The sequence below is a fragment of the Carcharhinus amblyrhynchos genome, chromosome 14 (genome assembly GCF_965287045.1).
Source record: "Carcharhinus amblyrhynchos chromosome 14, sCarAmb.v2.hapA, whole genome shotgun sequence".
NCBI classification, from domain to species: domain Eukaryota; kingdom Metazoa; phylum Chordata; class Chondrichthyes; order Carcharhiniformes; family Carcharhinidae; genus Carcharhinus; species Carcharhinus amblyrhynchos.
The window spans coordinates 24,539,818-24,558,267 of record NC_137337.1 but is presented as its reverse complement, the minus strand read 5'-3'; the positions used below and the strand labels follow the sequence as shown (position 1 = coordinate 24,558,267).

Below are 18,450 nucleotides of genomic sequence, written 5' to 3'. Positions count from 1 at the left end.
TTTTTTTATATGAATGCAAACTGGGAAATCTTATTCTGCCTGTACCACCTATGTTGCAAAGTACACTATTCATGTTTCCCATAACTGCTTGTTTCTAATCCAGTGTTCCCATTTGATTGACTTCTGGTTTGTTCAGTAATGTTTTAATTTTTTCTGTAGCACCTGCGACAAATCCAGGCAGCTCTTTGTGTCGATTCTTTCCAGATTGCAAAAAAGTGGAATGCCCTTTTATCCATCCAAAGGTATGAAAATTGATTTCAAAAGATCAAAGGATTTGTTAAAATGGGAATATAAAAGAGAATGATGACTTTACTGTTGTGTTGTTCCCAGCCATGTCGATTCAGTACACACTGCAAGAGAGCTGATTGCACATTCTACCATCCTGCAGTTACATTACCTCCTCGCCATGCATTAAAATGGACCAGGTCTCAACAAAATGGGTAATAAAGCTTTGGAAATATAGACTATTATAGTTCTATAAATGTTACAATCATTTGGAATAATGTGATTGAAGTCAGCATCACCTGCATTTTTGCAATTACATTGTAATAAAAAATGAAACAAGTGTTTGCTTTCTAAGCAGGGCTTGTAGGATAATAGCTACTAATCATCTGACAAGATTAACTAATGCTGTTTCTCTTTTACTTGCAGTGAATGATGTTTGAATTGTGCAGAATCACATGGTGGATATGACAAAGCTGCAGATATTTGAAGATGTAGCATTTTTGCAATTTTTTTTATTGTCCTACTTCTAATATTGTTTAACATTGAGAATCAAACATTTTAACGTTAAAAGTTACTTTCCCCCCCCCCGCCCCCGCAATGTGACTTGACTAGATTATTTTTCCTATAACCTAGATGCAGCCTTGTAAGGTTATTCAGTGGTGGATTTTAAAGGTGCATTTTGTAACGTGTTTTGTGCTGTTCTGGAATTTTCTACTGGATAATTAAATATCCGAAGAGAAATGCCAATGTCTGCTGTAATGCCCCTTTTGTTAACAACAAAATGATTTTAACAGTAAAAGTTGATTGAGGAGCTTGTTTAATGAATTAGTCCCTTGTTTTTTTTGTATTACCTCTATTTGGGGCGTTTTATTTACATTCATGCAACTCTTTGTCATTCAGCATATTTTTTTTAAATTGGTCACTGATTAGGTCTTGAAATTAGGTGTTAAATCCCTTAGCAATTGTAATTGTACTACAGAAACAGTAAATATTCTTGATTCTTTTGGCACGACTCACTTCTCTTCCTCCAGTCTTTGCCACAATGTCTCTCCAGGAGTTTGAAAGTGTAGTGTGTGTGTTTAGGACACAGTCACACTTGCTGGTACTTGTTGTGATAGAACACATGAAAGGAACACACAGTCAACTAAAATGTTATATTTTATAACTATTTTACTTTCATTGGATTTTGAATTCCTATTTTGAAAATGTCCAGGTTGCAAATTTTCTGGTGCCTTGAAATATGGTATTCAATTTAATAACATCACACATTTGTGTTGTATGTTCTCTAAATCTTGAGATACCATGTTCAGTCCTAATTATTTGAAGTCTAAAAGTTATTGAAATGATAGCATGTTTAATGAATGAAGGAATCTACTCTGGCTTGTGTTGTGGAATTTTGGTTATTGGCGTAAAATCACGCTCACTGGTTGTACAGTTCAAAGTTATTTTGCATTTAACCACAATTTGCATAGACCTGGACTTGTGTCCAAATGCTGTTTTGGCCAAGTTGAATAAATCTGTGACTTGTTTGCAAACGCTAGAATAATTCAAGCCAAAAAAAAGTGCCTGAGAAATAACATGCATGTATTTGTGCCTGTAGATACTGATTGTAATATACTGCTAGTGTTTATACATCTCCAGTTACACTCTCGCATGTATATAGTGTGACTGCATAGTGTTCTGAATCTACATCAGCACTCCCTGGACTATGTTTCCTGTATCTCCCATTGTAACATTTTATTCTAGAGTACTTAAAATTGAGGGAGTTGATGGTGAGATTTTGTTTTTCTCGGGTGACAGTCTATTAGGAGGACTCCATAAGGAATCCTGTTCTTGTATTTTCATGGTTTTATCAGGAACGTTATTGGGAGGTACAAGTGGTACAACAAAAATCAGGAAATAAAAATTGCTAGACTGCATTGATTTCAATGGCACAATGCATAATTTCAAGTATTCAAGTTACAATGCCATTTGATATTGCATAATATAGTAAATTATGGTTACCAACAGTGCAGTTATTGGAAACAGATTTAAATTAATTCAGTAGAATTTATCACTGATTCATTTACAACAATAAACCAAAATATTAAGTATTAAAAGGAGATTACAGGTATTTAATTTTGTTTTTAAAGGATTATTGTTCACAAACTATATGAAACATGATACAGAAATTGTTTAACTATTGCTTAAAGCTTGACATCAGTAAAACTTAAACTAGCAGCAATTCAATACTTAGTGATCCTTTTAGATTCTTCATATAGCAATGCACCCTGAGATGCTTTTAATATGCAGAATACAGGTCAAAGCAATACACTTTTACTATGTACTTCAAAAAGCTGCATTTTATTTATATACTATATAAATGGAAAAATTATAATTTGCTGATTTGATACCTGCAAACACAAAGATCCACAATAAAAATTACAAACCATTCAGTACACTGAACTAAATGTAATTGTTCAGGTAGCCACAGTGATTGGTACAGTAGTGCATAGTATGCTTTGGCATGCTTGCTTCAGCTTTTACACTGATTCAAAATATTACTTAGCTGGTACATTCAGGATGAAGGCCACTAGATACTATTTTGTTTGTTCAGAACACTGTCAGCAGCATTGCAAAATTTTGAAAAGCACAAGTTCACTATAAATGTCTTAAGGCTACTTACCAAATCAGCTACAGCACAACATTGTGAAGATATTAAGCTTGTGTTATATCTAGCAGTAAACTTACAGCATATTAAAGTTAGTTTGTGTATTGATAGAACTCAATTAACCATTTTCATGGCATTGCCACATGATTGTTTAGGAATTCTGTCCTTGACAACAGGACCATAGATGTAGAATGGTCAAAGTAATTTGTACACCAGTATTGAAGTTAGAATACAGCTTTGCCCTAATATTCATGATTGATTTGAATACTGTCACAACTGCATCAATGTACACTTGGCTGTGCAGTAGAAAATCTGACAAATTGCCTTAAACCAAAATAGATGAAAATTTTTATATTCATGAAAGCAAACTGCCTTCTCAATTAATTTTGCAGATAGTGCTAGCTGCCTTATTTTCATACGTTGAGCTTTTCCTGGAATTTTTTTCATTCTTCTTATGATCCAAGCTCTGTTTCATGGCCATTTGTATTCTTTCCATTAGTGTTTTCATAAACATTTCCAGACAAACAAACTTAAATTGGGGAAAAGAAGGAAATCAATTAGAAATCTGTTGCTTTTTGAAATGGAAATTACATTTATCTTATGAGATGTAATCTATTTTTTCTTGTCTACTACAAATTATATTTGCCTTCATTCTAAACACTTTCACAATAAGAATAAAATTGTTCAACTCATACCTGCAGTCCTGCCCTCCAGCGCTAACGACATATCTGTCTCCACTAGTGAACTTTATGTTAGTGATCTGGACAGAGTGACCCAGATACTTTTTGTGTTTTGCCTGTGTAAGGAAAAAAATGCATTTACCTATTTTCACTAAATAGGTAAAAATTCTGTTCTTTCCTATCAGTTATGTGTTATAACAACATGCATTGAATTAACACCTTTAAAAAAAAGGTGGAAAAACATTCCATGACACTTCCTGTAATTTTATGAAGACCAGGCCAAGAAAGGAATGTTGGGAGAGATGACCAAAACGTTGATTAAATGAGGACAAAAAGAGATAAAGGCAGAATACTATGGATGCTAGAATATGAAACAAAAACAGAAAAAGCTGGAAAATCTCAGCAGGTCTGTCCACATCTGTGGAGAGAGAATAGAGCCAATATTTCAAATCTGAATGACCCTTCATCAGAGCTGACGACAGCTCTGATGAAAGTTCATCCTGACTCAAAATGTTAAACATAGAACATTACAGCGCAGAACAGGCCCTTCGGCCCACGATGTTGCGCCGACCAGTTACAAAAACAATGACCCACTAGCCTATACCAATCCCTTTTCGTCCATAAACCTATCCAGAGATCTCTTAAACGCCCCCAAACTAGACGCATTTACAACTGCAGCAGGCAGGGCATTCCAATCCCTCACCACCCGCTGGGTAAAGAACCTACCCCTGACATCCGTCCTGTAGCTACCCCCCCTTAATTTAAAGCCATGCCCCCTCGTGCTAGCTTTCTCCATCCGAGGAAAAAGGCTATCACTATCCACCCTATCTAAACCTCTAATTATCTTATATGTTTCAATAAGATCCCCTCTTAGCCGCCTTCTTTCCAACGAAAACAACCCTAGATCCCTCAGTCTCTCCTCATAGGACCTCCCCACCATACCAGGCAACATCCTAGTAAACCTCCTCTGCACCCTCTCCAACGCCTCCACATCCTTCTTGTAATGCGGGGACCAGAACTGCACACAGTACTCCAAGTGCGGCCGCACTAGAGTAGTGTACAGTTGCAACATTACACTGCGACTCCTAAATTCAATCCCCCTACCAATAAACGCCAAGACACCGTACGCCTTCTTGACAACCTTATCTACTTGATTCCCAACTTTCAGGGATCTATGTACACACACACCTAGATCCCTCTGTTCATCCACACTATTCAAAGTCCTCCCATTAGCCCTATACTCGACACATCTGTTGCTCCTACCAAAGTGAATTACCTCACACTTCTCCGCATTAAATTCCATCCGCCACCTCTCGGCCCAGCTCTGCAACCTATCTAAGTCTCCCTGCAGACTATGACACCCTTCCTCACAATCTACCACACCTCCAACTTTGGTGTCATCAGCAAATTTACTAATCCACCCAACTATACCCTCATCCAGATCATTAATAAAAATTACAAACAACAGTGGCCCCAAAACAGATCCCTGAGGCACACCACTCGTAACTGCACTCCATGATGAATATTTACCATCCACCACCACCCTCTGTCTCCTATCTGATAGCCAATTCCTGATCCAACTTCCTAGATTACCCACAATCCCATACATCTGCATTTTCTGCAGAAGCCTACCATGGTGAACCTTATCGAATGCCTTACTAAAATCCATGTATACCACGTCAACTGCCTTACCCCCATCCACCTCTTTGGTCACCTTCTCAAAAAACTCAATAAGGTTAGTAAGGCACGACCTACCCGCTACAAAACCATGCTGACTATTTCTAATCAATTCATTACACTCCAAATAACTATAAATCCTATCCCTAATAATTTTTTCTAAAACCTTGCCCACAACAGAAGTGAGACTCACCGGTCTATAATTCCCAGCAAAGTCTCTGTTCCCCTTCTTAAACAATGGGACAACATTCGCTATCCTCCAATCCTCCGGGACTACACCAGAGACCAATGACGACCTGAAGATCTGAGCCAGAGGCTCTGCAATCACCTCTCTAGCCTCCCAGAGAATCCTAGGGTAGATCCCATCCGGACCAGGGGACTTATCTATTTTCAGCCCCTCAAGAATTTCCAGCACATCCTCTTTATCAACCGTAATACTGTCTATTTTACACCCCTGCAACCCAATGTCCTCCTCAGCTATATTCATGTCCCCCTGCGTGAACACCGAAGAGAAATATTGGTTCAATACTTCTCCAATCTCCTCCGGTTCCACACACAACTTCCCCCTGCTGTCTGTAACTGGCCCTAATCTTGCCCTGACCAACCTTCTGTTCTTGACATACCTATAGAACGCCTTAGGATTCTCCTTAATCCTATCAGCCAAAGTCTTCTCATGTCCTCTTTTAGCCCTTCTCAACTCACTCTTCAACTCCCTCCTAGCCAATCTAAAGCTTTCTAGTGCACTATCTGAGCCCTCCAATCTCATCCGAACATAAGCCTCCTTTTTCTTTTTAACCATCGACTCAACTCTTTTAGTGCACCACGGTTCCCTAGATCTACCAAATCCACCATGCCTGACAGGGACATACCTATCAAGGACTCGCAGTAGCTGCTCCTTGAAAAAACTCCACATTTCAGACGTTCCCAGTCCCTGTAATCCCCTAATCCAATCCATGCTTCCTAATTCACTCCTGATAGCCTCATAATCGCCCTTACCCCAGCTAAAATTGCTGACCCGAGGTTCATGCCTATCTCTTCCCATCACTAAGGTGAACGTAACCGAATTGTGGTCACTATCACCAAAATGCACACCAACTTCCAAGTCTAGAACCTGGTCTGGCTCATTTCCCAGCACCAAATCCAATATAGCCTCACCTCTAGTTGGCCTGTCTACATACTGAGACAAAAAACCTTCCTGCACGCTTTGTACAAACACTGACCCCTCTAGCGAGCTAGAACTATAGCAACTCCAATCAATATTCGTAAAGTTAAAGTCCCCCATAACAATTACCCTATTACTTTCACTCCTAACCAGGATTGTCTCCGCAATCCTTTCCTCAACCTCTCTAGAACTTTTAGGAGGTCTATAAAAGACTCCCAACAGGGTGACCTCTCCTCTCCTATTTCTAATCTCCGCCCATACTACCTCAACTGACAAGTCCTCATCAAACTTTCTCTCCAACACTGTGATACAGTCCTTGACTAGCAATGCTACCCCACCCCCCCTTCTACCTTCTTCTCTACTCCGACTAAAGCATTTGTACCCCGGAACCTGCAACATCCATTCCTGACCCTGCTCTATCCATGTCTCAGAAATGGCCACAACATCAAAGTCCCAGGTACTGATCCACGCTGCAAGTTCATCCACTTTATTGCGAATACTCCTCGCATTAAAGTACACGCATTTCAAACCCTGCTGCGCCCCACCCCCACTATGCCGTGCCTTGCATTCCCCAACTATGCCCCCCTCACTTTCACCCCCTTTCCTCACTATCCCTCCCCCCCTCCGAATCAGTTTAAACCTTCCTGCATCGCTTTTGCAAATTTACCCCCCAGGATATTGATTCCCCTCTGGTTCAGGTGTAGACCATCCCTCTTATAGAGGTCCCACCTTCCCCAGAATGAGCCCCAATTGCTCAAGTACCTGAACCCCTCCCTCCTGCACCATCCCCTCAGCCACGAGTTCAAACTTTCCCTCTCCCTATTCCTCTCTAAACTATCCCGTGGCACAGGCAAGAGTCCAGATATAACTACTCTTTCTGACTTCGCCTTTAGTTTCCACCCCAACTCCATAAATCTTTGCTTAATATCCCCTTCCCTTAATCTCCCTATGTCATGTGTCCCCACATGAACTATAACTTGGGGTTGATCTCCCTCTCCCCTAAGAGTCCTGAATACTCTGTCCGATACATCCTGGACCCCAGCCCCTGGTAGGCAACACACCAGCCCAGAGTCCCTACCCTTACCTCCAACTCTCCTATCCGTCCCCATAACTGTGGAGTCCCCAATCACGAGGCCCAATCTCTTACCCCTAACCACCTGAGGCTTGCCAATAGGCTCACCCCCAGAGACCTGCTCCCTTTGGCTATCCCCAGTTGATTTCTCCTCAACTGTAGCCTCCAGGACCGAGAACCTATTTTGGAGGGGAACAGCCCCAGGGGATTGTCCCCCCAACTGCTTTTTGCCCCTCTTCCTGGCAGTGACCCAAGACTTATTCCTAGGAGTGACTATCTCCTTATAACTCCTTTCTATGTCCGCCTCCACTTCCCGAATTATACGGAGCTCCTCTAATTCCCCTTCCAGCTCCTTTACACGCTCCTCCAGAAACTGCAGTCTAACACACTTCCCACAAGTAAAATCACCTGAAACACTGTGGGAGTCCCTCACTACATACATCCCACAGGAGATGCAGCTTACAGCCTGAACTGCCATCCCTGAATCAATTACCAGCAGAAAAGTAAAAATATAAAAAAAAACAAAAAAAAAACTTCCCTCACACTTATAATTAGGTTAGAGGAGGTGGAAGGGTGGGATTCTCTACCAGTGTAGAGTTGGCTCTATTCTCTCTGCACAAGGACAAAAGGAAGATGGAGAGGGAATTCCAAACAGTGATTGGACAGGTAAGGCATAGCCACTAAAAGATAGGCTGGGTGAAGGGAGATGCACAAAAAGGCCAGAAATAGGAACGAAATTTTGTCAGGGGAATAAGTGCAAGTTTGAGATATGAAATGCTAAGGTCACAAAGTCTTTTAAATATGAGATTCAAAATTTTACACTGGAGAAATAGGAGCCAGTGTAGGTCAGAAAGAATATAGGTAATAGTGGTCTGGTGCTAGTTAGCAAAGAGACAAAGGGAGGTTGATTGGGAAAGAATTGTAAGTCAAGTCTGAAAGTGACAAAGACATAGAGAAGATTGCAGCAACAATGTGTTGAGTCAGTTGATAATCTGGAAGTGAAAGTGGGTGAGCAAGCATCAGAAGCTTGACTCAGGATGAAATACAGTGGTAAATTTGTGAAAAAAGATGGCTAGCGAGGAAAACTCAATTGATAAGGATGTGGCTTTGGTGGTGAGGGCAGAAAAGCACAGCTTCAATCTTCGCAAAGTTTAACTAGAGAATATTGCAGCTTACCCATGACTTGATAGTGAACAAACAATTAAACAGCAGAGGGATTGAATGAGTTGAATGACTAGTGTGCTTGTGGACATCCAACCAACCCAATATGGCTTTATAAAAGCAAAATACTGTGGCTGCAGGAATTCTGAAATCAAAACTGAAAATGCTAGCAAAACTCAGCAGGTTTGGCAGCATCTGTGGTGAGTGCAGGGAAACAGAATTAATGTTTCAAATCCATATGATTCTTTAGAGCTGAGGACATGTAGAAGTGGCATCACATTTCTACTTCTCCAGCTCTGAAGAATCATACAAACTCAATGTTAATTCTGATTCTCTTTTGTCACCATTGTGTTGCACAGAGTTTTTCCCACATTTTCAATTTTCATATTTGCATGATGTTGCCAAAAGGAATGTTGAAAGGAAGCAGCCAAAAATATAATCTGTGGAATGTTGGAAAATAAATGGTGTGGGGTTTAGAAAAACAGCAATCCCATCTCAGCAATAAAGGAAAAGCTTAAAGTGGATGGAGCAGTCAACTGAGTCAGACGTTACTGAAAAAGCATCTTTTAATTGGCTTTGTCTTGGTGTTGTGACATAGATGGGAGCTGGAATGGAGAGATTCAAGTAAGTTGTGATAGAAATGGATACGAACTTGGAAAGCAAAAGAAAACTTGATTTTGGGAAGAATGGAGGGGTCAAAGATTTTTTAGCGAACAAAAATGATGGTAGTTTTGAAAATGAGGGAGTAATATTTTTGAGGTAACCATTTTCAATGTCTGAGCATGAGATTGAGGAAAGGAAATGAGGCAAGGGAAACAATGTGAATCCAAGGAAAGTGAGTAGCACAGTGGTTAGAACTGCTGCCTCAGCACCAGGGACTTGGGTTCAATTCTGGCCTCAGGTCATTGTGTTCTGCCAGTGTCTGCATGGGTTTCCTATCATCATAGAATCGTAGAAAGAGGCCATTTGGCCCATCGAGTCCGCACCAACCACAATCCCACCCAGGTCCTACCCCCATATCCCTACATATTTTACCCACTAATCCCTCTAACCTATGCATCTCAGGATACTAAGGGGCAAGTTTAGCATGGCCGATCAACCTAACCCACACATCTTTGAATTGTGGGAGGAAAAAGGAGTGCCAGGAGGAAACACGCAGACATGGGGAGATTGTGCAAACTCCGCACTGACAGTGACCCAAGTTAGGAATTGAACCCAGGTCCCTGGAGCTGTGAAGCAGCAGTGCTAACCACTGTGCTACCATGCCACCCATAGACTATAGACCATAGTCTGTAGATGTGTGGGTTAGGTTGAGTGGCCATGTTAAATTGCCTTTTATTGTCAGGGGGATTAGCAGGGTAAATACATGAAGATTTGGGGATAGAGCCTGGGAGGGATTGTCATCAGCGCAAGCTTGATGGGCCAAATGGTTTCCTTCTGCACTGTAAGGATTCTATAAAAGACTTGAATTTGGAGGTAAGGCAGAGGAAAGATTTTGCTGGGAGAAGAAAAAGACCTAGGTTGGTATAAGTGTGTGAGCAAACCAGAGGCTGTAGCAGTATCATGTTTGCGGGGGATCCTGAATGTGGAGCTATAATAATGTGTCCAACAAAGTAATCCAAAAGGGATAGGAGAATGGATCATTTATGAAATGCCTCATCAATGATCAACACCAAATGTAAAGAGGCAAGAAGAGACTACAAAACATGAATACGGGTAAGGGCAGTTTCTGGGAGGGAGACATTTGAGGAAGATGGGAGATTATTGGTTTCATAGGCACCTAAGCATCATCTTGCTCCGAATTTATGAAAAGTGGCCTTTAATCCCTTATTGACTATCTTGTACAGGCAGACCTCACCTTTACGATGTTCAAGTTATGACAGATAGCAATTATGGTGAATCGTATTAATGCCATTTATAAATTTGCATTCTTCTGGCTATACAGCACTGGTTTCAACATTATGAAGTCCTGCACCATCCATCTTATATATTTTTGGGTCACTCACCCTGCATATACCTCTGGAATGGAGAAATCTTCCTCTAATTATCTTGTGAAAAATGTGGCCGTATAGAGGTTTGGAGACAGACAGAATGAGCAGGGCGCAGTGGAAGGAAGAGATAGTACTATCTGTCTTGGTTTTGTGTGTCTAGTTTGGACGGGCACTTATACAGAGCATGGTAAATATGCCAGTACTGTACCATGTTTATCCCCATATCTATATGGTGTAATCTCCTACAATGGCTTGTTGGCTGACAAATGACTTACTACTACCTGGGATCACCAAGCACATAAATTAAAGGACTGGACAAACCAACCACCCATTTTTAACATTATAACTATGGGAAAAGTTGTTCTGATTTATGATGTGATTTTCAAGAACCAACTGCATGGCAAGTCCAAAGACTGCTTGTAATGAGCCTCCTACTCATGTTCATCCAGGCAAAAATCAGCTTTGAATAAGCTCAAAGCTTTCTTGCATCTCTCCTGCTATTCTTCAAAAAGCCTAGTGCACTTATTGCTGTAACTCAAACTGCCCCATCTTCCTCTTTCACAAGTCTTCCCATTCATGGCTAACCTCATCAACAATCAATCCAACTGAATTGCATAAATACCCTTAAGGGATGATAGAGAAAAACAGAGGAGCAGGACTAAGTGGATAGCTCATGTATAGAATTTGCATCAACAAGATGAACTGACTGCTGGCTCTGATGCTGTCAGTCAGTCATTGCCCTGGGAGAGGAATGGGGGTTGTCTGACTTGAAGCATATGATCTGAAGGCAACTGAACAATGTTGATTGGGCAGGATTGATGATAAAGAAAATGACTTAATAAGAAGCTAAGAGCACAGTATCCTGGGGTAGCTGAAATATTAATGGCAAGTCAGAGGATAAGCCATCAAATGCCATGCTGGTGGAGAAACAGGAAATTAAACCATGAATATAACTTTTTCTGGTGTAGTATAGAAACACACATTCAGGCTTAAGTTATCTAATCCAGTGCCAAATGATGCACTTAGGTGTCCCTCTAGTAAACTTCTTAAATACCACTGCAGTTTAGGAAGAAAATGGGAAAACATATCATAGCACCCTACAGTGCAGAAAGAGGCCCTTTGGCCCATCGAGTCTGCACCAAACACAATCCCACCCAGGCTCTACCTCCATATCCCTACATATTTTACCCACTAATCCCTCTAAGTTAAGCATCCCAGGATACTAAGGGGCAATTTTAGCATAGCCAATCAACCTAACCTACACATCGTTGGACTGTGGGAGGAAACCAGAGCACTGGGAGGAAACCCACACAGACACAAGGAGAACGTGCAAACTCCACACAGACTGACCCAAGCCAGGAATTGAACCCAGGTCCCTGGAGCTGTGAAGCAGCAGTGCTAACCACTATGCTACCAGGCCGCCCATTATCCCTAGCTATTATACCGTGCCGTCCATATCCCTACATATTATACCCATAATCCCTCTAACCTACGCATCCCTGGACACTAAGGGGCAATTTCTTAGCATAGCCAATCAACCTAATCCACTCATCTTTGGACTGTGGAAGGAAACCAGAGTACCCAGAGGAAACCCACGCAGACACTAGGAGAATGTGCAAACTCCACACAGACAGTGACCTGAGCCAGGAATTGAACCCAGGACCCTGGAGCTGTGAAGCAGCAGTACTAACCACTGTGCTACCGTACTGCCACTTCGTAAAATTTTTTACTATGCCATATTACAAGAGTTCAGACATTATCTTTGGGCTCTGCACAGCATAAGATCAAACATCTTGCATAACTAAAGTATAAAATATAATGTTTAAGTGTGCATGTTCTGCTACGAAGAAACAGTTTTTGAAGAAACAATGCCCCTTTTTGAAAAAAAACAATTCAATTAATATTTTAAGACCAATTTGTTTCATTCAACTGTCAAAGCGTTACATTGTAATTAAGGCAGTTAATCACAACATACCATAGAAATAATTCCCATCATGTTTTCCCTTTTCTAATTAAAGCATTCCTATTTCAAAGTTTGAGACAAAGTATTAAATTTTCAAGAACATATTTTCTTCAAAATTTGTTTCATAAGATGCTAGAAAATATATCTTACAAATTTCTCTGTGCATGGAAAGTCGAAGAGTTTCACCATGCCAAAATCATCTCCGGTTACAATGTTCAGACCCGAGTGAGACACACAGGCACAATTCACATCAGCTTTATCGAGATTTCGAGACCAAATTCCAATGACTTCATCACCTAGAATACTATAAGAAAGAAAACTTGTAAACTGCAAATCTATCCCCTGGTCTCTTTAACCTTACTGAGCACAGAAATAAAGATGTTTGTGTTTTAAACATTTCTTGCCACATCTATTATAAATTGGAGATAAATCTTTTAATCCTGCTAGAAAGCCAGATAGGGATAAGTCACAAGTATAAGATTTTTGACCAGAAGCTTCTCTTGTCCACTCTTGTCCTCACTGCCTACAAACTAAACTATGACTATGTAGCTTCCATTTTAGATGCAATCAGTAATTTTTCTCAAATGAAGTTATGGTTCAAGTTTCTAGCCAAATTCATCTGCATAAATCACAATCATAATCTCCCCTGAAACAGCTATAATTGTTTATTTATTTCCTTTGCACTGAAAAAAATGAAGGATTTAAGAATGGTAATGGTGCAGTTTTATTAATACAGCTTAAATCAAAAATTATTTATCAAAAATGTGAACATTTTAATTAGTGTCTAGTTCATTAACTGTGAATAATGCCCACAAAAAAATTACTTCAGTAAAGTGGCTCAGTTTAGTTTTTTAGTCAAATCAAAGTAAACCAGTTTCAGTAAATTAAAGACTTTTTAATATTTAAAATGTTTACTACTGCCATTGAACCTGAAATAAAAACCACATTTGAAAGGCTTCTTGAAGAAGCCACAAATGAATGAAATCAAGGTTATTCGCCATGTTCATTTTTTTGATTTGCAGAGGGATTAGCTTCCAGCCCAATATTCTTTTAAACCAGTGTTAAAAGCTGTGGAAACTCAACAATTTGAATGTAATGGGCTTGAGTATCCAGATTTTACACTAATTAATTTAGTGATATCCCACAATATCTATTAGTGTAACATGTCCAGGAGTCAAACAGCCTAAATCTTTTGTTCAACTTTTATTGGTTATATTTGTTTTAAACCCAATGTTTTATGAAAACTGAGGATATTTTTGACCCAGGCCCTGCTCTTTCCAGGATCAACAGATTGTCACATCCAGTTGTCAGTGGAGGTGGACAATTAAACAACTAATAGGAAAGAGGCCCCCCAAATATCCCAAGCTCAATAATGGTGGGAGCCTAGCATACCCGTGCAAAAGCCAAGTCTGAAACATTTGCCGCCATCTTCAGTCAGAAGTACCGAATGGATGGTCCATATCAGACTCCTCCTGTAGTCCTCAGCATTACAAATGCCAGTTTTCAGTCTATTCCATTCACTCCATGTGATATCAAGGAACAGCAGAAGACACTGACTATAGCAAAGGACATGGGCACTGATAAGTTCCTGGCTGTGCTATGGACGATTTATGTTATAAGATTCCTTTATTGGTCAATTCAAGTGTTGGGATTCCTACAGTTCCCTATGCTATACAAGACCTTATTGGCAATCTCAAATAGGACCAAAGCCATATGCTCACCATGCAAGCTTGACATCGAAATAGGGTGCATCAATGCTATCCTGTGGGATTAATGGCTACCATAATCAGACCATTGCTTGCTATGTATTATGAATGGGCTTAAGGCCACAACTTTTGGTCCTGACAAACAAAGAACAACCCAGCACGGGAAACAGGCCCTTCGGCCCAACGAGCCCGTGCCGCCACATCACCCTACACCTATTTTACCCTGCATGTCTACGAATGGGACCCTACTCAGTCAGATTCAGGGAAGAAATAGTGTCAATTTGGTGGAAACCGATTAGCCTAAGAGCACATCTTTGGGGTGTGGGACGAAACCGGAGCGCCCGGAGGAAACCCACGCAACCACAGGGAGAATGCGCAAACTCCCACAGACACAGGCCCAAATCCATGTATCTGCACAGCTAGCAGTGCTAGTCACTGAGCTGTTGTGGCGCCCAAGTGTCTAGTCTACCTCAAATTACCCTTAGGGTAAGGTATATCAAAAACCTTTGAACAACAGGTGATGCTAGCCATTTCATGCTACTACTAAGTGGCAACAGGAGTGGTATTTTCCACTAACAGGACGCTGCCGTCAAACCGAAAAGACTTGTCTACCACACAAAATAGTTAATGTGATCATGAATCTGAGAAATTCACTGCTGAGGAAAGCACTAAGAGGAGGCCAGAGAATCTCCTCCAATGTCTTAACATAACAGGGAGCATTTTAGTGGTAGTGAGCACTACATGGTACAATTTAAGCTTGTTATGGACAAGGAAATAGATAAGTAGCAAAAAAAAAGTTTTGGATTGGGGGAGAATGGATTTTAGGAGAAAACAGGTTCTGGCCAAGGTAGACTGGGAACAGCTACGACTGGGAAAATCTATAGAAGAGCACTGAAGGGCATTCACAAAGGAAATAAGGAGGGTAAAAGTCTAGCATGCTCCCTCTAGGGTGATAGATAGGAATAACAAGTCCAGAGAAACATGGATGATCAGAGATGTTCAGGATACAATGAGAAGAAAAAGAAAGGCTTTTAAAATGTATAAGGGAGTAAATCAGTGAAGGTATTAGGTACAGAAAGTGCAATTACAAATGCAAACAGAGGATATGAGAAAGCTTTGGCTGGTAAAATTAGGGAAAATCCCAGTATAAAATGGGAAGAGTAGGGCCATTAGGGACCAAGAGGGCAATTTGTGGGTGGAGCCAGAGGACATTTGTAGAGTGTTAAATGAATACTTTGCATCCGTCTTTATCCATGAGAATGAGGATGAAGGTATGGAATTCAGGGACAGAGACTGTGAGTCTCTTGAGCAAATTGATGTAGGAAAGGACAAGGTACTGGAGGTGTTGGCAGCCTTAAAACTGAATAAATCTCCAGGTCCAAATCAATTGAATCCTACGCTGTTGTGGGAGGCAAGGGAGGAAACTGCAGGGGCTCTGATCCAAATTTTCAATTCCTCTCTGGCCATGGGAAGGTAACCTGGTGTTGTGAGACTTCTTACTGTGCTTACCCCAGTCCAATGCCAGCATCTCCACATCACAGGGGAAGTACCAGATGACTGGAGAACTAATGTGATACTGCTATTTAAGAAAGGTTGTAGAGATAAACCAAGGAACTACAGACCGGTGAGTCTCAGGTCAGTCGTAGGGAAACTATTAGAAAAACATTTGAAGGAGAGCATCTATCTCCACTTGGAGAGGCAAAGCTTGAATAGGGATAGTCAGCATTGCTTAGTCAGAGGGACATCATGCCTAACAAATTTGATCAAATTTTTTGAGGAGATGACCAGGTGTGCAGACATGGGTTGTGCAGTCGATATAGTTTATATGGATTTCAGCAAAACCTTTGTTAAGGTCACACATGGGACACTTGTAAAGAAGGTAAATTCACATGGGATACAGGGTAATTTGACATAGGTTCAAGGTGAGGGGCAGGAGGTTTAGAGGGAATGTGAGGAAAAACTTTTTCATCCAGAGGGTTGTGATGGTCTGGAATGCGCTGCCTGGGAGGGTGGTAGAGACGGGTTGCCTCACGTTCTTTATAAAGTATCTGGATGAGCACTTGGCATATCATAACATTCAGGGTTATGGGCCAAGTGCTGGCAGATGGAATTAGGTGGGAGTCCAGGTGTTTTTAATGTGTCTGTGTGGACCCAATGGGCTGAGGAGCCTCTTCTGTGCTGAATGATTCTATAGATGTAATTCCACAATTGGACAGCACTTGCTGAACAAACCTGCGCATGTTAAGAATTATACTAATAACCAATTTAAGATTACCAGTCAGGCTTGCAATGTGGTTCACTTACACTTGCTACAAGCTACATATATTGTATATGTAAGGACCTGTTATCTGCAGGCAAAAGGAACATGTGCAGGCACTGTACCTTTTTTGAATTAAAGGCTGGGGAACAATAGTTCCCTGATGCAGTCACCATGGTAATGCCTCGACCTTTCAGAATCAGCACCCTTTTATCATGCAGTATAAATTGTTGCTCCCTTTGATATTTAGCATTCTTGGCCTGATGAGTGCAAGGCAAAAAGCTTCAACAGCATGTCTCTTTTTTCAGCAATGCACAAATTAGTTTATTTAATACATCATTTCATTAAATTCTAACTGCACTCATCTCATTGCTAATAGATTTAGAAGAGGGAAGGTGGGAGGAGGCTCGAACTGAGCATGAATGGATTGGACTAAGCAGCCTATTTCTGTGTCGTATACTGCATATGTAAAGCATTCTGTCTGGATGGTTGCAAAATTATGAAACTAAATTAGCAAGAAAAATTGAGAAAAAGACTCAACAATAACACTAGATTTGTCACTTGCAATGTTCAGAGAGAGTGACACAGAAATTGGAATCCTAGAAACTTTTTGCAGAAAAATAGAATATAAGTTTTCAAAACTTAAGCACTAGTTGGCTAACATTTAGTATGAACTTCAGCTTTAGTCATAAAAAAGAATAGCATCTCATATTTCGAAGGTCTAAATGACCTACTCCTGCTTCTAGTTTCTATTTTGATGAGGCACTTAACAGCCTTCCAGGCTCAGCACTAAGTTCATACTCTGTTTGCCCCAATTATTATTTTCTTTTCTTTGTACCTTTCAGCCTTAATCTTGTTTTTCATGTGTTTTTGCTTTTGGATAAGAGCTGTTCATTAACCTGCCATTCAGACCTCCTTAGGACATGTATTTAATTTCTCCAAATGTTCCATTACTACTCCCTTTGGATCTACCCAACCAACTCTTGTCATTTAATGTCTCCCATCTCCTGCCTTAACACAGATCTTCCCTGTTGTTCTTTTTCCACCCTCTCCCCAATGCCTGTCCACCCAATGACTTACTTAAAACTGATTACATTTTTAATTTTTCCCAGTTCTGATGAAAGGCCATCAATCTGAATCATTAACTGTTTCTGTCTTCACAAGTGCTGCCAGGCCTGCTGAATATTTGCAGTATTTTCTATTTTTATTTCAGATTTCCAGTATCTGCAAATAAACCACGTGAAGGGAAGCAGTAATTTGGTAATAGCAGTAAACTTGCACAGCTTACATTATAATGGAGAAGAAGCATATTTATGGTGCTCTGGCAAATATAAAATGTTATAAATTGTATAGTCAACCTATACACAACTTGTTACTTGAAAATAAAATTGGAAAGTAGAATGGTAAGAAACTTTTGGAAATGTTTTGAAAAAGTATCTATTTAAGAATTTATTTAATCAAATGATAACAATTTGGTCAGGAATCAAAAACACTGTGACTGCTCAAAATTTAGTTGGAAGATTTTAGCTACAAAAACCTCATTGTGTCAAATGGATTTCTCCCATTCATGACCTTGCTTTTTGAGGCTTATCCTGACTAAGTGTGGATGCTGTAGAAGACAGACTGGACCACATCAAAATGTTTTTCATTTTGAGCAATATAAGTGTACTGCTAACTATCATCAGTGCTCCCCTTTTAAATCATGTGCATTAAGGTTCAAATTAAGAATAATTTCACCTGGTCCAAGTAGCCCACGTTATTCTGTCTATCTGAGACTGTTCCGTAACTTGTTTTCCTAAAGGCACCTCGTACACTAGTCGTTTGTAAGATCCAGTAGAAACCTGTAGAATCAATATTCTTAACTGAGACATAATGCATATTTGCCAAATGGAAATGAAAATTGCTC

General features: G+C 40.3%; 2 protein-coding genes across 6 annotated transcripts in view; one reads left to right on the top strand and one right to left on the bottom strand.

Annotated features, from left to right (window-relative positions):
• zc3h14 (zinc finger CCCH-type containing 14) overlaps window positions 1-1,046 on the top strand; it is a 39,591-nt gene extending 38,545 nt beyond the window's left edge. For both annotated transcript variants that reach the window (XM_080202443.1, XM_080202442.1), the window contains exons 14-16: window positions 160-242; window positions 331-440; window positions 652-1,046. In XM_080202443.1, the coding sequence (XP_080058569.1) occupies window positions 160-242; window positions 331-440; window positions 652-658 (200 nt within the window). In that variant the 3' untranslated portion in view covers window positions 659-1,046. The remainder of the gene's footprint in view (window positions 1-159; window positions 243-330; window positions 441-651) is intronic.
• Window positions 806-18,450, bottom strand: part of LOC145352499 (echinoderm microtubule-associated protein-like 5) — a 153,362-nt gene continuing 135,717 nt past the window's right edge. For 3 of the 4 annotated variants that reach the window (XM_080202439.1, XM_080202440.1, XM_080202441.1), the window contains 4 exons: window positions 18,282-18,385; window positions 12,732-12,885; window positions 3,571-3,671; window positions 806-3,404 (listed from right to left, as the gene is read on the bottom strand). In XM_080202439.1, the coding sequence (XP_080058565.1) occupies window positions 3,380-3,404; window positions 3,571-3,671; window positions 12,732-12,885; window positions 18,282-18,385 (384 nt within the window). In that variant the 3' untranslated portion in view covers window positions 806-3,379. Of the gene's footprint in view, window positions 3,405-3,570; window positions 3,672-12,731; window positions 12,886-16,669; window positions 16,805-18,281; window positions 18,386-18,450 lie in introns of those variants that run through there. The other variant, XR_013888545.1, reaches the window with a different exon arrangement.